The following is a 23,141-nucleotide window of genomic DNA, read 5'->3' as shown; positions in this document are numbered from 1 at the left end:
TTGTGCATAATTCATCATACACTTTGCTTTTACTTTCTAAGCATGAATGAAATGACTTTTAAAAAATCCCTTAGAATAACGGCCTTTAACAGCGTTCACAACATTTCTGACTCCAAGGCACCCAAAGATATTTCTGGTACTTCTGCTGTCATTACATAAATGTAAAAACATTTAGAGCACCTAAGCAACCACATACAGTAGCAATCATCCACAACATATAAAAATCATGATAGCGAGTTTTACACAATCAAGCAGCACTTTTTTTTTTTTTTAAGTTAAATACAGAAACACTCAATGTTGCATAGATCTTGGGTCTTGATTGAGATAAAATGTTTGCAACGAACACGACAGCAGTACAAAGAGAAGAAAAATGACAAACTCATTATTCATCATCATGATTGCGTAGAAAGCTACTCTAATGGCCTATTACCTCCATAAATTGCTTCGGGCAGGTTAGGGTATTCAACTTCCTAATCAACTAATAGTCTCATTAGCATATCTATGAACTGAGCAATTGCAGCTGGACAGCTTTTGTTCGTGGTGAACCAAAAAATGTATAAGCGGGGAAAGCGCTGCTAATTAAATTTTCTAAAAAACGTTACAGGAAATCAAAAGGTGAATAAAATGCCCTTTGTGCACTACTCTTTGTACAAACAAGCTCTCAGTCAATAGGAAGCCAATATCCTCTACAAGTTCTCTTGCAAGGGCATTATAGAAAAAAAAAAAAGAAAAAATAACTAATATCCCGCATTTCTATTTAAAAACATTCCTGCCAGAAGGTGCCCTCTATTTCTCTCCAAGCTCTACCATTTAATGAATCTACTCAGTGGAGCTGCGGAGGTTGTGTCCTCGTGAGGCAGGTTCCAACAGGTTTCTTTTTCTAATAAAAGAGACTGACATTTATGCTGGTGAAGAGCAGGAGGCTATTGCACCTATATAAAAGCAAGATATAGGTCTCTTTGAAGTCCAGTAAAGAATGAGATTAAAACCACTAGGGAAAAAAAGAAGATTGGTCGTGGAATGACAACAGTGATGAATGAAGTCTTATCTACTGAGCAGGTTTAGGCAGAAACAAACTTCTAAATACTTGTAAACCTGTGATAACAGACAGTGATCTGGCTTTAAGTCAACATGAAATGCATTAGACACGTATTCCAGAGTGAAAAAAAAAAAACATAAACTAGGTCTGGATTTGATTTTATCCATCAGGAATTGACTAGTCATAAAAAGTAGGCATTACACAGCAGAATGGATGGGAAGGATTGAAAAATAAAAGGGCTTGGTGAAAAGTTGATAAATTTAGATAAAATATTACGTGGTCAAGATCTTTTTAAAAAAATCTTTAATAACATACCCTGATGAACTGTTCACAATAAGATCATGAAAAAATATTAAGCGTAAATAATTCATATGAATTCATATTTCTAATACAGTAAGTAATGTTATAAAAACATATGCTGTTTTCTATACTTTATATAGATCAAAAAATCCTGAAATAAAATCTATCACGGTTTCTACAAAAATATTAAGCAGTACAACTGTTTTCAACATTATGAAATGTTTCTTGAGCACCATATCAGCATATTAGAATGATTTCCGAAGGATCATGTGACCCTGAAGACTGGAGTAATGGCTATGGAAAATTAAACTTTACTATCACAGGAATGAATTACATTATATATATCGTGTTCGTTGCAAACATTTTATCTCAATCAAGACCCAAGATCTATGCAACATTGAGTGTTTCTGTATTTAACAAAAAAAAAAAGTGCTGCTTGATTGTACAAAAATTTAAATAAATATATAAAGTAATCCTAATTACTTAGACTACTGTTCTATAGATAGATAGATAGATAGATAGATAGATAGATAGATAGATAGATAGATAGATAGATAGATAGATAGATAGATAGATAGATAGATAGATAGATAGATAGATAGATAGATAGATAGATAGATAGATAGATCATTTTTTGGATAAAAAAAATCTTAAATCGACTCCAAACTTTTGAACAGTAGTCTAAGTAATTAGGATCAATTTCGATATCATGTTGGGAATCTTATAGATGTTGTACCTTCCTGATGTGGTCTATGACCAATGATTCCTCTCTGTCATCATCGTCATCCATGTCCAGCATAGGGGAGTTGAAGTGGTCCAGGAAGAAGCACTTGGCTCCTTCATTGCGTGGGTCAAACGGATCCACAATGATGGGCTCAGTCCCTTTGATCTCACAGCGACAGAACGGACAACCCTGACCGTCGGAATCCTGCAGAAAAGAGTCGAGGACACACTGAGTGATCTTTAAAACACTAGCGCACACACTTGTAACGTGCACTCTCAAAAATACACGCACACAAAGGCTCCAACACTTGTGGAAGTCCAGAAAACCGCCTCTTACTCAAAACAGACAAGAGCGCACACACATGGTTTAGTACCTTCGCTGATATCAACCTCAACGGTTCTGGTCTGATTATTTGTATAGCGCTGTAAACACTGACACACTGTTGTGGAAATATGCCTTGGCCATGAGGAAACTCTTTACTGGCAGGATCTGAAGAGTCATGTTTGATTACAAACAGCTGGAACGCACATGCTACCCCCTCAGGCCTGGTACCGATTTCCTCTTTTCGATTTAGGAAACAGCAAAAGCAAGACAGACCCACACGCAGGCCACTCCGCCACGTCGCACGCCTCCGTACGGCCTGGAGACGGCTTACACATGGCAAAATGAACAACAATCATCTTTCATTTCCTCCATTAAACTCTGAGAATCAAAGTGTGTCGATATTTACAAGAACAAAAGATGATCATGGCTGCCATCTGGTTGAGGGGTCGCGCAGAAAGACATCAAAGCATCGTTTGAAACCTAATCCTAATTAGAGAGAGAGAAACACACCCCAACTGACTCGGCATAAAACAAGGCCATTAAAATGAAAAAAGAGTGAGATTTCTAAGGGATAGTCAGTCACCTTCAAGACTTCACGGATGTGTGTTCGTAAACTTACCAGAAAAATAGCAATGAATATTAATCTCTCTGCCAGCTAGGAGATGAGACAACACTTCTCTAGGCTCTCAACCGATTCATTGGTTTATTTAACAGTCAGGTCCCTTTTATAGGCAGGTGGCAGGTTAAAGGGAAGCCATCCTTGCCGTTTTAAAAAACGAGAGGGTGAACAACAGCAGAGGAGATTCAAAAAGCTCTCTTGTTGTCTAAGAATGGACTCGTGATGGACCACAGCTGAGGCCTTTTGGATGTCATTTTAGATGTGTTGTGACAACAATACTGACGTGAAGGAAAGATGACGTCCTTCATCACACATCCTCACACTAAAATATGGAACAAACTAAATTAAACACTTGCATCTAAAATTAAAGTTACACATCAACTAACGAACGTGCACCACTAACATTTCACAAGCAGAAAGTGTCTGCATACTTTACATGGAAAATGTGAGCTTGTGCAATCTTTCTGTTAAAATAAATGGCACTTTGATTTGGCATTTTATTGTTTAAGGCAGTGACATTCATACCTTTTTAAGCTGACAAATAATTTTTGGGGGCCACTGTATTGTTTCGATGAAGTGCTCTTCTGAATTTAATTAACTTGAGCGCTTCACTTCAATGTTCATGCAGTAAAGACTTTGGTTCATGGTCAATGATCACAAATCTGAGCCAAACCCATCAAAAACCCAGATGGTAGCAGATCCGATGTGTAGCAGAGGGAAAACTACTGTGCCCAACAGAACAAAAAACACTACAATAGTACTGCTTCTCCCTAAAATTTTCTAGTGAAATAGTGAAGAATAATATGATCTTATTGGGGAGAGATACAGGGAATGGGCATGTTGCTGGCCAGACTCAAACAAAGCACCGGGACTCGAATAAGGATTTATGCTCAGATCAGCTTGAGTGAATCAAGTTTCCATTATAAAGGGCAAAAAAATTAAAAATAAATACACACACAGCATGCACCTGGCTGAGGTGTCCGAGTTTAGCTGGCCCTACCGCAGCCCCGAAGTATCTGTTTATCGAAAGAGAAGCTCTGATGCTCGGACAACACCCTAGATCAGAACATTTCTGAGAATTCGGCCAGTCCTTACAATGTAAACACATACACACTTCCTCCCAAATGTGTAACATCACTCTAACATCACCCATGTAAACATCCTCAATCACAATCATACACTGACACACATTAATACACAGCAACACACACCCAGAAGACTATCGCAACCAGAGAGGACACATTTCCTACCCTATCTGCCTTTCCTTCACCTGTCCACTGTCATGCCGCTTGCATTTGAGATCAGGACAAATGCAAGGGCGACGGAGAGAGATAACCTGCCGTTCGTTCTCCACTGAGTCCTGATGATGCTCAGTATTCAGGTCATAGCATGCCATTTAAAGCACTTTTAACTAGATCCATTAGCTGAATGCTGGGCGTCACTGAAGCGTTTACATGTGATGCAAAGAGTTTCTTCATACCGCATGCAAATAAGACGTGTTTATTTCATGCATGAGCACAGCAGTGTGAAAAGCTGCAGTGGTATGGTGGTATATATTTATATATATTCAGATACAGTGTGTATGGTTGTTTCTTCCTCTTCCACTTCAGGGGTTTTATAATATAATATAATATAATATAATATAATATAATATAATATAATATAATATAATATAATATAATATAATATAATATAATATAATATAATATAATATAATATAATATAATATAATATAATATAATATAATATAATATAATATACCTCTTATTTGTTACATAAGGTTTGTGAAAACTGTCTTGGAAACTTTTGCCCCAGACCTTTTTTTTTATTTATGTGTGTAAATAAACAAAATATAAAAGTAAATAAAAATGATTACAAATAAAATAGTTTGAAATAAACAAACCTTTCAATATTTATTGTGTAAAAATAATTGAGATATATATATAAAAAAAAATTATCATGAATTTCACGCAGCTGTGTCGTCATTCCCAACACACCAAACAACTTTGCCCCAATAAAGTTAGCATACTGAGTTACTAAGGAGACAACAGAGTCAGTGAAGAGCTTTAGATGACATATGAGAAGCAACGTATGAAGAAACCTCAAGATAAAGGTAAAATCGAGACAAATATCAATTTGAGTAGAATTTGTTTGTGCAACAAGCTGTAATTTTGACAAATTGTGCACATGTGAAAATATTATATGGTGTTGTTTTTTACAATATATAAAAATTCTAGTAATAAAATTAGTCTTAGCAAGTCAAAGGAGTCAGACATTTTATTTAAAAAACTGACAGAATTCTCCTGTGATGTACAGTACCGTCAAAAGTTTGGAAACATTACTATTATTTATGTTTTTGAATAAAGTTTCTTATGCTCATCAAGGCTGCAGGTTTTACTGGAAAAAAAACTGTAATATTGTGAAATATTATTACAATTTAAAATAATGGTTTTCTATTTTAATGTACTTTAAAATATAATTTATTTATGTGATACAAGGCTGAATTTTCATCAGCCATTACTCAGTAATTATCAAACAGTTGTGCTGCGTAATAAAAAAAAAAGAACAGCATTTATTCAAAACTTTTTACCGCTACTGTACATGTCCATGTATATCTCCAGCCATTGTTAAATACATATAATAAACTAGTGTATTATGAATGAGTATAAAAACACCTGCAATATATACCTGCCATGATGTCAAACAGGAAGTGCACATGAGGTGGCCACACGGCTCAATCTTTACATCTTTATCGTTTTCGGCGCAGATCTTACACAGCTGAAACGTAGAGCCCATTTCACAGTACAACTCATACTGTTCCTGAAAAGACAGAGAAAAGAGAGGAGAAAAAAGATGACGAAGATGAAAAACAAAATCTGATATAAAGTCAACTCAAATGTGCATCCGTTACTAACCTGTGTGACCTTAATGTGGTCGTGTGGGGTGGGTTCACACAAGCCGGTGAGATCTGGGTTATAACTGCGCCCATCTGGAAACAGATAACTACAGATGGAGAGAAAGACAGCAAAAAGAGTGTAAGGTTAAGAGACTTGTCCTCATGTGCAACTGGCTCTGTGGCTCTCTATTAGCAGTGCTGTGAAACTGGGCCACCTCCACAGTCCATCCAATCACAGCCAATGTCTGAATCGCTGCACTTACAGCAGGGATCAAACCTCTCGGCTGGGCAATCAGATGAGAGAGAGAGAGATAGAGAGAGATAGAGAGAGAGACACGTTCAGACAAAATCTGCACTATTTTTCTGCATTTTCTGAGTTGATTGTGAGGACAGAATTCAGCAGAATGGATTTTAACATGGTAAAATATCTTAAATGAAATTAGTCTATTAAAGACTGAAAGCATAATCAAATTAAAACTAATAATAATAATTTAATGATGGGTGTTCAAATTCTTTAGAAATCAGTTTCTTATGTGTGCCCGGTGATGTCTATAAAATGTCTATTAACATAATCAATGTGTTCCTTTTGTGTGAACTTCTTTTACCAGAAAGTAGCATTATGCAAGCATATCAGATTCATTATCTGAACTTAATGGGGATGCTGTACCATGCTGTACAGCTCAGATGGTGTGAGATTGGCATGTGGCACTTGGACGGGCAGATAGAGCCACAAGCCAGTGTGATGTGGTTTAGAGACAGCTGACACAGCAACAGTGGCAGATACATGCAGCTAAAACCTGTAAATGACACATCAAACAGACATGCCAGTAAGACACCTGCCAACGAAGAGAAAGAGGGGAGTGTGTGTGTGTGTGTGTGTGTGTGTGTGTGTGTGTGTGTGTGTGTGTGTGTGTGTGTGTGTGTGTGTGTGTGTGTGTGTGTGTGTGTGTGTGTGTGTGTGTGTGTGTGTACAAGACATACTGCCAGTTTTCCAGAACATATTGAGCTGATAGGATGCTTCACAGAAGAACTACGGGAGTTGATTCCAGTAAAATGGGACAAAACGAGCAGATACGAAGACGGGGCGCCAGAACCCCACTCAATCAAACTTAGTCAGTTAATATTAAAATATGTACCACTGCTGGCTCAGATGCAGGCAATAATTACTTGTATTTACTGTATGTAGCTGAAATATGAAATACTCAATCAATGCTCCACTGACTATTTTACATCAAACAGACATGCCAGTAAGACACCTGGCAACGAAGAGAAAGAGGTGTGTGTGTGTGTGTGTGTGTGTGTGTGTGTGTGTGTGTGTGTGTGTGTGTGTGTGTGTGTGTGTGTGTGTGTGTGTGTGTGTGTGTGTGTGTGTGTGTGTGTGTGTGTGTGTGTGTGTGTGTGTGTGTGTGTGTGTGTGTGTGTGTGTGTGTGTATATATATACACACACACACACACATACACACACACCTCTTTCCCTTAGGTGTGTGTGTGTGTGTGTGTGTGTGTGTGTGTGTGTGTGTGTGTGTGTGTGTGTGTGTGTGTGTGTGTGTGTGTGTGTGTGTGTGTGTGTGTGTGTGTGTGTGTGTGTGTGTGTATATATATATATATACACACACACACAGCATATACACAAATTAATATTATTATTATTATTTTAAAGACAATTCAGTGAAAAAGTTAAAGTAGTCCTAAACCTTAAAAACCGATGGTTTATTGCACTTTTTGACCAATTTTAGTTCAATTACTGATTTAGTTGATTTAGTTGAAATTCCTGTAAAAGAGTGACAAGCTATAAAGAATGGAAACATACACTATATATCTTAATATATTTTACATTTTGTGACGATAAAAGCAATCAAGCAGTTTAAATATATGTGAGTATACTTTATGTATGTGGATATCATTGGACATACTTATTTATCCAACTTTATAGAAAGAGCTGGGTGATAATATATTCACCTTTTGTGACAAAATGTTGCTTTACACTAGTTTGTATGCAGATAAAGTTGGATATATTAAAAAGGTAAGAAAAATATCTGATCAAACATAAAACTAGAATGATATTGTATGTCAATGCCAAATCAGTGTGGAAGATCAGAAAATTCGGCAAGAGCAAATTAATATTCATGAGCTCAGACTTATTCATATACTGTCATTATAACCCACCCGTCTTCAGTCCCACTGTCTAGACATTATTTCAAAGAAAGATCAAAGTCTCAAAAAAAAAAGTGAGATGTGAACTCAAAATCAACTGAAAGAGAACAAGAGTAAAGCAAGTGATTGGGTTGAGATAGAGGGCATTTAGTACAGCTGAATGGTTTAGATTAATAGTTTAAGGATAAAGAGAAGAGGTGGGAAAAACCCACAATAGCACCATGGCTCAACATGCACCAAGCACTAGGCCAAAGCTTTGACATTTACTTTTAAGCTGTCTGAGGTACTCACAAGCCTTCTCTGCATCCGTCGATGAGCGCCTGAAACAGCGGCTTGTTATGTGGGATGGTCTGCAGTATGTTGCCGTCACTGGTGACGTAGCCAATGGCCCACTGGCCTAACCGCGTACAACTCAGTCTGAAGATGTAGCTGGGGACAGTGTGAGAGAGAGCGCATTAAAAACGGCAAAGCACAAAGGTTTTTGGCATACAATGCAGGTGACAATAGGTCATACACATATATTGGCTAGCATAGTTCATGTTTGTTGGTTGGATTCCTGGTGATGTTCTTTTAGCCGCTAGAGGTTGTTGGCATGGTCTTAAGCCTTTCCTCTGCTTGGGTTGATTACGTTAAAGAAATGATTCATTTGGGTAGAAACTGACAACAATACCAATACATAACAGTTTTGATATCATAACAGCAAATATGAAATAATCGAAGGCTTTGACGAACACAGGAGAGAAAAGCTGAACCATATGGATAACGTTTACTTTTGCATGCCCCTTTACTGAGAAATGTAAGAGGAAACGAAAAGCACATTTATGGAGTTATTCAAATGCGTATTTTGGTTATGCAACTGTTGAACAACAAATTCAGCCAGGATTAAGAGACTAACTGGAACCAGACTGAACCTTGCCATTCAATATCCCACAGCGTCAGGGTGTCACAGGCTGGCACTGAGGCTGGAAAAAAGAAAAAACACTTTGGCTGACGGAGGAATGGATGTAGAACAGGTTGACATTTCTCAGCAGGAGGTGAAAAGTTTATAAAAAGTGTATTGTACAGGTGCACAGAATTCGATTTGCAATGTTAATTCTTTAATGCGATGTCACAAAATTAACATCTATGCGAATGAAATGGATCAGACAAAGGTTAGAAAGGCCAAAATAAGAACACTTGATGTGGTAAATTATGTTTTGCCATGTTTGAGTCACTATTTTGAGACATAAGACCACACACCGACTCGTCACACGAAAAGGTCATGGCCTGATATAAGAGATCGTTGCAGGATTTCTGAATTACATTAGAGTTATTTCTAATGCAGCTGCTAGGGATGAATGGAGCTCTCTGTGTTAAATGTGATTAATCCGTAAATGCTCCACTGTACTGCTTTCACACTGGACACGGCTCTTTTCACACACGGGGGAAACATTGTATAGGTCTCTACACTCTTGTTAACATTCTTTATTCTACCAACTCATCTCTCTGACTCTCTTGTTTAATATGAGACTTGCTACAGTAATTTTTTACTGAAAATGCCTTTCCTTATTCATAGTTTACTATCAGCATCATTTATTATTTGCCTTTTGATACTTTTTATTTAGAGAGTAAGCAAAAGTCCAACACTGAAACAAAAAAACAAAAAAACTTTTTGTTTTGTTTTTTAATTGAATTTGACTGATTTTGTCCATTTTTACTCTGAAATCTAAGCACAGTTGAGTCCCAGGACAGACCATAGTCTAAGAGACTAGTTTTAATCAAATCAGTTTTGACAAAAAAAAAAAAAAAATTCCATGCTATTAGAAAGAGTGGAAACATAAAGGGTTAGTTCACCCAAAAATTTAAATTTGACGTCAGAACGTCAGCTCATTATTGGCTAGCTCCTGGGTCGTCACACACATGACCAGAGTCGGCCAATAGTGAGCAGACGTACTGACGTAGAACCCAGAAGCGCTGCACTGTTTACACTGCGTTAACAGCGTAGGAGTGTTGCGCACAAAAAGTATTCTCATCACTTCATAATATTAATGTTGAACCACTGTAGTTACATGGATATGGAAGTAAAATAATGACATGTTTTTGAAACAAAAAAGCTTGTTGAATTGCACTACTTGAAAAAATATGCATTGTATTAACCCTGCTTGCATTTTAAAGCATTGTATTTTCAGGGCTTGCATTTTTATAGGCTGAAATTCAACATGTTATAATATAAAGTTAAGAAAACTAAACAACCGAGAGAAATAAATGTCTACTACCTCAGATTTAACGTTTGATCTGTACATCAGCATCGGGGAATAACATAATCTCGGTCACGACAGAGAAAGCTAATCTTACATGTACAAAAGTAACAGTGAAGACTTCAATGTAAACACAGCTTTTGTGTCTTTATCAGCTTTTCCATATGATAATCATCACAATTCATCGCCCTGATAATAATCACAAATAGCCTACTGCTTGCTCCATTTCTGTAATTCAACGAATTAATGAGTCTCTCACCTGTTGCTCTATAGTTTTCTTAGTCAATAGCCGCTTGCACCCCCTGCTGGTGAGACCAACTAACAGCTATGGAGATCATCAATCGGTAATCTACTGATATTCCTGCCGTTCCCGGATGTCAAATGTTGAATTTCCGGTCGAATTTGAACCACTGAATTTGTGGAAGCGAATTTGTAAAGCGAAATAAAATGGACCGAAAATTGCCGGTCGAATATTATAGGTTGTATTTTTAGATAGAATTAACATTTTGGAAGAGAAATCTGAAAGGTGAATATGGATTATTGAATTTTTAATAATGAAAACGTGTGTGAAATGTTTTGAATTGAAATATTCACAGCTTAAATATACAACCATGCTGAATTTCAGCCCACAAACATGCAAGCTCTGAAAATACAATGCATTAAAATGCAAGCAGGCTTAATGCAATGCATATTTTTTTCGAGTAGTGCAATTCAACAAGCTTTTTTGTTTCAAAAACATTTGTCATTATTTTACTTCCATACATGGACTATTTTAACAATGTTTTTACTACCTTTCTGGGCCTTGAAAGTTGCAACGACGTTGCTGTCAATGGAGGGACAGAAAGCTCTCAGATTTCATCAAAAATATCTTCATTGTGTTCCAAAGATGAACGAAGGTCTTACGGGTTAGGAATGACATGAGGGTGAGTAATTAATGACAGAATTTAAATGTTTGGGTGAACTAAATCTTTAAGCTTTGAGGTTGAGTTTAATTTAAGTGGTCCATAATAGACAAACTGGATCAAGCAATTCATTAAAAAATAACCAATTTCAAAAGAATGATTTGTTCATGAATCAAACATTATCACACAAAGTTAAGTTCTGAAGACCACTTTCAAGTGTCTTTTTTTTTTTGTCTTTTTTTTTTTGGCTCAGTCATCATTTACTCAGAGTCATCACACATAGATCATAAAAGCTCTGAGCTGCTGTGACTACTGAGGCAGAGAGTGTGTGTTTCCGCACTAATGAACCCTGCCTCTCGTGTCACACTGCTCAGATAATAATATGACATCCAGCATGTCAAAAGCTTGATTTTACCAGGTGACTGTTACGGGAAGAAACTCAGCGTGAAACACATATAGTCCCCTTGGGTGCCGCCAAGACCTTCTCTAACCGCACACACACAGCTGCTGCTCCTCTTCAGTAGATTGGTATTTGCATACAGTTCAGCTCGACCACCCACCGTCCTCGACTTCCGTCTGTTTGTTTAGCCACATCTCTCCAACCCACATCAGCCATTTAAAAAGGCCCATCTTCTTGGTGAAATTCAAACAGAGGGAGTCCTTTCCCATAAAGTTTCTTATTTTATGGCCTCGCTATTATCTTGCTGTTGCGTTAAACGACTCTAACCAGTGTGTAATAGCGCCTGCCGTCTGGCTCTGGACCTCAAGAGTTGTTTCAGCACTGATGCAATGCTTTTTCTCTAATCAGCTAATCCAAACAGACTGGATTTAACTACCGCTGTCTCCCTGTGGCACAGTCCGCCACACTTGGCTTACTGGTATGGTATAATCTGGGTTACCAATGCAAAGGTCATGAGTGTATTTCCAGATTATATTGATCCTAGATTCTAGAAGCAGTGCTGACAAGAGTCGGCGAGAACATAAGCACAGACAAAGAGACTCCTGTAATAAGCTAACATCTCCGCCTCGCCCACTTTCCCATGCAAGCGGGGTCGTCTGCCAGACTGGAGAAAAACAGCTGGCTGGCCCGGCGCACCACGCAGCAGATGGTATGTCTATTACAGCCATCCAGTTACACACACACACACGCAGACTAGTCTGTACCTGCCAGGTTTGTTGATGTACTTTTGCAGACGGGCCTTCACTTCATCATACGTCAGGAAGGCCATGTAGCCTGGGTGCGTGACTGCCAGGAAGTTCCAGTTCCTCAGGATTGAGCCCCATGGCTACAGGGAAGAGAAAATTAGGTTAGGTTAGAGATAGAGGTAGTGGGTTTAGGAAGTCCATAATCTGTGATACTTCAAATAGCTCAGAAAACAGAAGTCAGACTGGAATTCGCTAGCATTCGTTTTATTTTTACCATCACTGACCTCCCAGACAGTTAAATCAAGATGGCTTTAACACACCAACTAAACTAGGTTATTTCCCCTTGTAGGTGGACATACAACAACTTTAAAAAGTGTTTGAACAGTCACGGTTAAAAATGTATGACTGTTCTATCTAATCAGTCAATCAGATTTGTATCTAAATCTAATTTAGTGACATTTATTTTAATAGAAACTCAGCACAAACACAAACTAAACATTTAACAAAAAGTGTTTTAAATTTTAAAATAATAAATATGCGGTCCAAAATGCTGACTAAAGCATCAAATCATGGGTCAAACCATGCGCTATTCAGTTTAAAGATAGAGTGCAAAAACATTTTTTAAACTAAATATTTAACAAAAAGAAGTGTGCTAAATTATAAACTACAATATATGCTTTTCATAATGAAGAAATGAAGAAAAAAGTATCTGGAAGTAAAAGTAACGCTATCTGGAAGTAAAAGGTTCTTTATAATTCATGCATAATGGTAATGGAGAAGTGAACTGATCCATAAAAAAATCTAAAGAACATTGAAGTTAGTTCTGAGAAAAGATCTACCATAATTTGTTTGCAGATGCTGTTTAGTTTGAATTGTATTATTCAAAGCAGGGGTTTTTAATGCTAAGGACTCCCAAATATGATGATCCCCTGGTTCTTTTTCGTGTATAGACCTGTTTATACTGTGTGAGAAGTGTATAATTTAATGACAATTTTCTTACATTAAAAATAGCTTTTATATTCTCACTGTACAGTGAGAATGTATCGATCATAACTCCAGTAAACTATGGAGTGCCGCAGGGATCTGTATTAGGCCCTCTGTTATTTTCAATATATATGATGCCACTTGGAAATATTATAAGGAAACATGGAATTAGTTTCCATTGTTATGCTGATGACACTCAAATATATATTTCATCACGGCCGGATGAAAACGCTACATTTTCCAAATTGACAGAGTGTGTTAAAGATATAAAAGATTGGATGACGCGTAATTTTCTTTTATTAAATCCAGACAAGACAGAGGTAATACTTATCGGTTCAAAAAACCGCCCACAAAACCTCGCACAATACAACTTTAACATCATAGGATGTCCTGTTACTTTATCCTCTACAGTAAAAGACCTGGGTGTTATACTCGATTGCAACCTGTCTTTTGAAAATCATATTTCTTATGTTACAAAAACAGCCTTTTTCCACCTTAGAAACATTGCTAAGCTACGTAATATGCTATCAGTTTCTGATGCAGAAAAGTTAGTTCATGCATTCATGACCTCGAGACTGGATTACTGTAATGCTTTATTAGCTGGTTGTCCTGCATCCTCAATAAACAAGCTACAGTTAGTCCAAAATGCCGCCGCTAGAGTTCTTACGAGATCAAGAAAATATGATCATATAACACCGATTTTATCATCACTGCATTGGTTACCTATAAAGTTCCGTATTAATTACAAGGTATTGCTACTGACTTATAAAGCCCTAAACGGCTTAGCTCCAGTCTATTTAACGGATCTTCTATCGCCCTATAATCCATCGCGCTCTTTGAGATCACTAAATTCAAGGCTTTTGGTCATACCTAGGATATCCAGAACCACCAAAGGAGGGAGAGCATTTTCACATTTGGCTCCAAAACTCTGGAATAGTCTTCCTGATACTGTTCGTTGCTCAGACTCGCTCTCCCAGTTTAAAACTAGATTAAAGTCGCATCTCTTCAGCCAGGCATTCATATAATCCTACAGTTCAAACTACAATCCGGCCTCTATCCAATGCCAGAGGAGAACTGGCCCCCGACTGAGCCTGGGTTCTCCCAAGGTTTTTTTTCTCCATTAAGGCACCTGATGGAGTTTTAGGACACCATTAGGTCACTTGATGGAGTTTTTCGGTTCCTTGCCACTGTTGCCTTTGGCTTGCTCAGTTGGGGATATTTTGGGGATATCTAATTTAATTTTATCAATCAATAAATTCCTCTTGAAACAAACTTTGTTGTATTATTTTAATTTAATACTGTGAAGCTGCTTTGATGCAATCTGTATTGTGAAAAGCGCTATACAAATAAACTTGACTTGACTTGACTTGTACAAAAGGTATATTGATAAAATATTATCTAGAAATATTTACTTGTTTTACTTTTTCCCAAATCACAGGTAATTTTAGATGTATGAATTTTGCATAAACAGGAAGATTTTCTATTTAATTCAGATTTGTTTGTAAAGTATTGTTCCAAAGCAGCATATTTTGACATGTGATTGTGTTAAACATATTAAATATATTTAAATATAAATATTGATTTATATATAAATATTGATTTATTGACATTTATACACATTAATATATTAACTTAAAATGTTCACTTTGACAGCCCTAAAGACATCTTTTATTACACATTTTCAGTAGATCTCCCAGTATCCCTTTATGGCCCCTGGACTGCAGTTTCATAACCCCTGATCTATAATGCAATGAAATGATATTTAGAAATTTTTTAAGACTGACTTAAAGGTCCAATACTTTGTTTCTTTGTGCATTCTTAAATAAACTCATCTTGACATGTTAGAACTAAATGAAAAGCAGCTGGGACTCTTGATACTGTGAATAAATAATGTGGTAAAACAGAAAAGTTTGTTCCGTTTCCTTTTTCCCCATACAAGCCGACTGAACTAATCAAGACTCAAGCTATTTCCAAAAATCAGGAGAAGAGCTACAAAGAGACGTTTGGATGTTCAAATGAGCAGGGTGTAGTTTTATTGGCTTTGGCTGTAAGGTAGCGGGGTTCGTGTGTGGTGATTCAGCCGGCATGAGATATAAACTCCATATTGCTCACTGATTGACTCACACACATAAACAAATCCACGCTAATGAAATGATGTGGGTCCTTCAAACACATTTATGGGAATTTGAGCATTTTTATGCAGCTTGCAGGCTTGAGTAGGTAGTCAAAAAGTGGGTGTTTTGCAACCGATATGTAATAAGGCTTGTGCAAACACAGGTTTGTAAGCATGTGTGTGTTGTGGTTAAAGATGAGGTGTGTTTTTCTAAGGGATTCCTCTGTGTAAAACAAACCTCCCACTCTACACTCATTTGCAGAGGTGATCCCCAGCGTTAGCACTATTTTCCATCAGCACGCAGAGACTAATGACTACTAAACATTGAGACGTGTTTGATGTTTTCAATTTAAATGTGGTTATCTGTGAGACATCCATGTACAAGGTTTCTCCACAGAATGAGTAGATCAACCCACACTGGAGAGAGATAAAAACAAGGGTGTTCCTTCTATATTGCTTTCGTTATTACGATTAGCAGTTAAGAGAGTAGTTGACATTTAAATGCTATCTCATCTGCAGATCTAGCGTGTTTGTCGTGGTGAGAAATTCAGATTTAGATGAGATTTTGGGGATTTGAGGGGTTCAGGGGTTACCTGGAAAAGACGAGTGAAGATGTCGAACTCAAACACAGAGATATAGTCATTGCAGGTGAGGTCGATGGTAGATTTCAGAGCCATGGCCTCCAACCCGGAGCTGATGGGATGCACGTCGTGAAGGCACTGCCGGAACATTTTCCATGACACTATTGTCCTGGAACCACACAAAACACAAATATGCACACTGGGATAAGACTTGTGTAAATCCTTCTCAAAACTGCATCCAGTTGCTTTGGGCTATAAACACATGAACTGAATCAAACATCAAATCCTTCAATCACTGGCCTGTAAAAACGTTGAGGTACTAGACATTTCTGAAGAAAATATGAGTGGTTGCCATGAGTGTGTTTCTATGACATTTTAAAGCAGTATTGGCCAGGACGCTCTTGTAAAAGAGATTCTTAATCTCAATGTGCTTCTTTTCCTGTAAAATAAAGGTTATAATAATAACAATAACAACAACAACAATAAAAATAATAATAATAATATAAATGTAGTGGAAAATACTCAAAACAACATATTACACTGGGAGTCCATGGATTAGCTGAAAGTCTAAGGGTTCCTCAAACTTGTAAAATGAGTGTACAAATCCCACGCATTAGATAATATTCACTCTTTAAAGGGGCAATGAACTGCATTTTTTATTTTATAATATTTCCTGAAGGGCACTTATAATGTTAGTATGATTTTTACATCAAAAATCATTTAGTACTAAAAGGCCATTTTCTAGCCTGATTTCAACCCTCTGAGAAACAGACTAAGAGAAACAATGTAAAGTTGATCGAATTAGGAATTACTGTTTTCAAAGCCTGCACCGAAATGCGACTGATTTACCAAAGAATCCACAGAGAAATGTACAGAACAAACAAATAATGCTCTAATGAGACATTCACGTAGTGAAAATAAGCACATTCCTAGCATTAGGATCCTTTGGAAGGTATTGTTATTTTTGAGAAGTGATCCTGCATCTCTCTTCACACCAGTGGGCGGGGCCAAACATGCAATGATGTAGAAGTAGTTGTTGATCATCTTCTGCAGAGGAGTTTTTTCAAATATCTATGACATCATAAACCGGCACCTTCCAAAACGAGCCATTTTTAGACCTTGGTTTCAATAAAAGCTATTTTGGAACTAACAAGAAAGTTTTCAGTTCTGAAACTTACAGGATATTCGTATAGTATGATGACGTCTTGTAGCCTATGTCAAAAGCTCAAGGAAAATTTGATTTCTCAATTCATGAAAAAAAAAAAAACACATACGCCAGAATGACTAAGAACACAAGTCATAAGGTGTATCCGTGTCTATGACTGTAAACGCTTATTCACGTTCTCTAAAAATGTTGTATGCCTGGTGGTCTATGAGAGACACAAAATGGAGGCTGTGAGGTGAATTAGCAGAGCATGTGGAGAAAAGTGCCACCCACACACCACTTCGACTTCTCTTAAGAAGTTTCATAAACACTGACCGTCAAAAATTGACCAGTAAACACTTTCAGACACAAACACACACTCAGAAGGAGAAAAAGAAAAAACAAAGCAGAGCTGTGTCTTAAGCTTGTTCTCTTTTCTTGGTTAAAAAAAATTAAAATTACTTCAGGCTAATGGCACATCATATTCCTTCAGGTAAGAAGAAAACAAACTCATCACCCTAATAACTAGAGGATCTACTTCTCATTATTTTGACAATCTGACAGTGTCAGCCACCCTGAGAGAGCGTTTACCCATCATTCCTGCGACTCCTGTTGGCTGCTGATTCTTAGATTGCTTTGGGACCAAAACCAGAAACTTTCCAGTTTTGCAAATAGCCTGAGTGTGTCAGGAAGTGAAACTTGTTATGGATTAAAACAGTTCAACTGGATTGAGGATCAGGCCCTGTTAATCAGGTCAATAAAGAGACAATGGCGTGGAAGATCCACACTGAATCAGACAGACCAGCAGGTTAATGAGGAAACATCAGCTCTTCCGATTCTTATTAGAGAGGGCAGTGGCCTGCTGGCTAAGTCTCAACACATACAGAAACCTTTCTTACACACATGATTAACCAATCTAAATGACAACAACTTCTTGACTTCTATTGCTCTTTAAAAAGTTATTAATACGATATTAAAATTCCCTTCCCTTGGCGAGGTGCTGTTCAATTTGTTCATTTTAAAATGTCCCAAGTTTAACTAAATGTAGACTAAATGTAACTAAAAGTCACTTGTATGTTGATTTCCATAAGCTTTATGATCTCAGCATGCAAACTCATTTCCGTCACATCACGAGTTCTGCACATTAAGCATCTTCAGCATGATTAAACTGCAGTTTAGCGTGGAACTTTTACAGAGCGGAATTGTGTTTTGCATATGTATTAATCAGCAGCCACAGTGAAACAGCACAAAAGTGCTGATGCATCGCCAGGAATAAGGAAACTCACTCTGGCCTCTGACACACTTGCTAAACGCCGGTCAGTGCAGTGAAGAAAACAATGAATCAATCTGGTGGGTTTACTGGAGGGTAGAGAAATAAAAGCTTGGCTCATAAATACCATACATATCCCATATGGTGCGTTACAAGTAATTTTTCTGAGCATAATCCCCCTTAAACGGTCACTGATGCACATCAAGTAGCTGGACGGGAGAGCTTGGTTCTGTGAAGAAAGACGAGATCTAGTTTAATTACATGTATTAGAATAGCTGACCTCTTAATTAAGGAAGACTTTGTAATGGGCCGAGGGCATCTCTCAGTGGACGACAAAGGGAAGCTCATTAAGGACCCTGTCCTTGCCAATTACTGATCCAGGACAGGTATAGAGACACACATAATTGTATCATGCCAATAAATAAATGAGTGAAGGGGTGGAGACTGGAGAGTCAGAGCGAGACAGGTCACGAGGCAGGAGGCAGATTTCTGCATCCATTTAAAGGCATCAAAAAGCCTCGGCAAAGCCATGTTGTGCGTTAAGAGAAACAAATTGGGTAAAATTCTGAATCAGAGTGCCTGCTCTGTGGCGATTTGGTTGTGTGATAATCCCTGTGCTATCGGAGTAAAATCAGCGAGTGCATTATTTTAATTCACTAAACAGTTGCAGCCAGAGTAAGACAGAAAACAGGCAGCTCAGTCGGTGGCCTTCAGTGTTGCCACTGGAAACTGTGCTCCTATTGGCCCGTGGCCACTTACCACATTTAAATGAGAGTTTAAAACGGATTTGAGTCCCGGTGGACAGAAGGGAGTTTAATAAGAAAAATTAGCTTGAAAACAAATCTCTCCTCGACCCGTCAGTCAGCCAAACAGCAGGACATTTATATGAACTGATAATGAGGAAACAGTGTTGCTTCTCTTTTTCCCCTCATTATATCATCTGCATATCAAATACCCACAATGCATCTGCATCTGCATCTGCTCTGGGTTAGTCTGTACATCAGAACTGAAACTGATCTGAGAACGGTGTTCGGATGAGAGAGGGGGAGGTAACTTCACATATATTCCATTCTCGCTGGTTATTCTGAGTAAAAGCATTTTCTTCCATTATCAAGTGGCACAGAGAGAGAGAGAGAGAGAGAGAGAGAGAGAGAGAGAGAGAACATATAAGGACTGATATTTTCTTTCTAGTCTTAGAGCATTCTGACCTGACGGATGAATTACTGCAGTGACAAGACAATTGTCTTATTTTTGAAGGTTTATAGAATCTAGAGATAAGATCTAGAGAACGGGTAGCCTATATATACATCTCAGGGTTCGTCTGAGATCACGAACCGAAAATGCTAACTATCTAATAATTTATCCAAAAATACATTAAATAGGGAAGTCACACATACAATTAATTCACCTTGTCTATGATGAGCATGTTTTTAAAATGTAAAATTTTAATTTAATATTGATTTGGGGGTGGGGGGTGGGGGTAAAAATGTCCTGATATCATAATAAAAAAATTAAAAAAAACTCATTAAAAAAATTTAACTCTTAAAAAAAGAAAAGAAAGAGTTGTTTTGACATTTGATGAACATTTGATGATTGTTTCTTATAAAAAAAAATACATACACACATACATACACACACACATACATACACACATACATACATACACACATACATACATACACACATACATACATACTACCGTTTAAATACACAACACTACACTACCGTTTAAATGTTTGGGGCCATACGTTTTTGAAAGAGGTCTCTTACGCTCACCAAGGCTGCATTTATTTGATCTTTGGTGTCTCCTGATCCTTCAGAAATCATTTTAATACGCTGATTTGGTGCTCAGGAAACATTTCTCTAATATTTTTGTGAAAACTATGATGCATTTTTTTCAGGATTCTTTGATGAATAGAATGTTCAAAAGAACTTTATTTGCCTTAACTGTCACTTTTGATCATTTTAATGTGTCCTTGCTGAAGTAAAGCATTCATTTATATCTATTCATTTATATTTTTTTCCATGTGGACAGTCTTATTTGTCACTAGGATATAAACCAAATTGATTACAAATTACAATTTTCATAGTTTAGCCAAGTGAAAAGATTAACTGAACTTTGCAATTTGTATACAACTTGGAAGCAAGAGAACATCTGACAAAGAGTTCACATGATCATTGTCACTGATTTACTTATTTGATTGCAAACCTAGACATTTTTCTTATTCATTCCATCTCTTCAAAATCCTCAAACCAGATTTTTAACATTCAAAAACATGCACAGACATGCTTACATAGATTATCTGTGTAGCAACTGTAACTCTGCAAGCTACAAATCTGAGCTCTAGTGCTCACTGGATTGATGGCATAAGAATGCTGAGTTTTCCATTTCCAAACAGAGAGAGAGAGAGAAACAGAGATAGAAGAGCTAAAGGAAGGCCGCTCTGTTTCTCGTATCAATGACTCATGCACACTTCCTCTGCAGAGCGGGAAGTAGACCTTTATAATAATCTATAATATATCAGAGCAGTAACAAGATACACACTAGAGACTGCTCCGGTCTTTTCCCATCCCTCAATCTCTCTTTCTCTCTCCCTTTCTCTTGCTCTTCTTCTCAGGGATAGCTAATCACACCTGCCCCATTATGAGGCCTTTCCGTCCCTAGCAAAGTCTGTGTATCCGTGTATACATATACACTTCCTTTAACCCTCCAATTTGCTGGATTAAACAGAAGATAAGTTATGCAGCAGCCACAGAAATTGCAAATGAATTAAACATTGCAAATGGATGACACCTCTTAAAGATCTAGAGAGATCTGCGCTCAGATGATTTTTCTGAGTTGTGCTTGGAATGGGAATCAGCTTTATTCAGCTTTAATCCAAATTATTACTTTTTTTTTTCTTTTTTTTTCTATCAGGAGAAGCAATTAAAAGTACAGTCAAAGAATAACTCCTCAAACAAACTTATATAATCGAAATTAAATCGAAATCTCTTCACAGTTCACAGCAACGCACTGATCTTCAGAACAACATATCAGAATGGTCGACTAATCACTGCATTCTTATGTAAAAAAAACAAAACAAAAAGCAGATTATAACAGAATGAAAGATGCACACAATTTTTTTATTTTTTTATTATTATTTATAAAAATGATTATTTATATCTTAGTTACAGTGGCGCACCGTGCATTTCACACCTAGGCCTTCAGTGTTGTCCAAACTGAATTAATAACTTTTAATAGTGTAGCAGCTCACAGACTCTCTATAATTGTTGTGAAATTGAAAATTGAAAACCTGAAGAAGTTTTTTTCAGGTGGGTCTAGCAGTAGTATTTAGGTTTTAAAAAAAATACACACTTACAATTAATATTACTAAATTTATTCAGTCAAGAACAGGGAGTGATTTTCTCTTTATCTTTTGTTCTTTGATTAACATGACAGACAGTAGCAGGTTTATTAGGCTGCTGTCACTTTAAGAGCTTCTGCATGGATCTAATTAATATACTGTTACACAACATGCGTCTACTAACCAATTTACGTTAAAAAAAAAAGACTGTTTTAACCTGAATACTCGACAAGACTGGTATTTTGACATAATTTTGTGTGTATTTGACCGTTTAAGCACCACTAGCCATGAAAAGGAGCTCAATTTGGTGCTCGTGAGCTGTTTGAGAGGCGGCTTTATACACCAATTATATAGATCAGTGTTAAACCTGCGGAAATTAGTCAAATGAAATGCAAATCAAGCACTATTCAACTGGTGTGAATGAGATGAGTGACACTTTTTTACTGCATTACTACTTTATTATTCTCTTATTTATTTTAAACCTGAAGAGAAACATAAACCTACTGTAAACACAATAAAAATGATTGCTCTTTAGAACACAGAATGAAACTCTAATAATGTCATTTCTTCCTTATTTTATTATTATTTTTAGTTATTATTATTTTCCGTGGACCACCTAGCACTTCCTGGGAGTGCTCGTATCCCAGTTTGAAAACTCCTGAACTAGCCAATCTTACTAATCGACTAACTGCCACAATGTTATCTCCTCTATCTATATGCTGGCAGTACAGCAAACTGAAACTCTTCCCAGCAAACAAGCCCAGGCTGGTCAAGGAGTCTGAGAAAACTCATATTCCAGAATTAAGACAGAAGCTGAAGACCTTTAATGCTATCTATTGGGGAAAAAAATCAGCTAACCAGTGACCTTCACCTCACAAACGCTGACTAGAGCAGTTAGGAAAGGCATCATTGTGTCTGGTTTAGTGTGCAGATGTATGCTAAATCACAGGGCTCACTCAAGAACAGCACTCCAGCACATGACCAGACAGTTCACCCCACTTACTCGCTGCTAAATGGAGGAGAGAAAAGGCCCTTCTCCATGACAAAGAGTTTTAATTGATTGGAGCTCTAATGAAAGACTGGAAAGATCGCATCTGATTTGGCAGATACGTCTGGAAACAAGAAAACTACTCAAACTTACTTTTCGCCAAAAGACCTTCTCCAAAATTCGGCCGCGTCTGCCTTGGTAATGCGGAATGTGTCTCCTTGGAACTGTCCACCTGGAAAGATGGCTTTAATCTCGGCCAACATGTGACTGAAGATCAGCGAGAGCTTGGTAAGGTTCCGTCTGCAAGAGAAAAAAAAAGTACAGGTTAGAGAAACACATACAGAGAAAAGTGGAGTCTCAGCATTCTCTATTGAG

General features: G+C 37.3%; 1 protein-coding gene across 1 annotated transcript in view; it reads right to left on the bottom strand.

Annotated features, from left to right (window-relative positions):
- The window catches only part of cblb (Cbl proto-oncogene B, E3 ubiquitin protein ligase), a 68,995-nt gene that overhangs the window by 12,424 nt on the left and 33,430 nt on the right, over nt 1-23,141 (bottom strand). The window contains exons 4-10 of the mRNA XM_082157170.1: nt 22,920-23,066; nt 16,033-16,189; nt 12,361-12,482; nt 8,349-8,486; nt 5,922-6,009; nt 5,695-5,826; nt 2,076-2,267 (exon numbers count right to left, since the gene is read on the bottom strand). Of these exons, the coding sequence (XP_082013296.1) occupies nt 2,076-2,267; nt 5,695-5,826; nt 5,922-6,009; nt 8,349-8,486; nt 12,361-12,482; nt 16,033-16,189; nt 22,920-23,066 (976 nt within the window). The remainder of the gene's footprint in view (nt 1-2,075; nt 2,268-5,694; nt 5,827-5,921; nt 6,010-8,348; nt 8,487-12,360; nt 12,483-16,032; nt 16,190-22,919; nt 23,067-23,141) is intronic.

Source organism: Leuciscus leuciscus, assembly GCF_965113295.1.
Source record: "Leuciscus leuciscus genome assembly, chromosome: 24".
In the NCBI taxonomy this organism is placed as follows: Eukaryota; Metazoa; Chordata; class Actinopteri; order Cypriniformes; family Leuciscidae; genus Leuciscus; species Leuciscus leuciscus.
The sequence above is the reverse complement of the archived record's forward strand: the minus strand, read 5'-3'. Positions and strand labels throughout refer to the sequence as shown.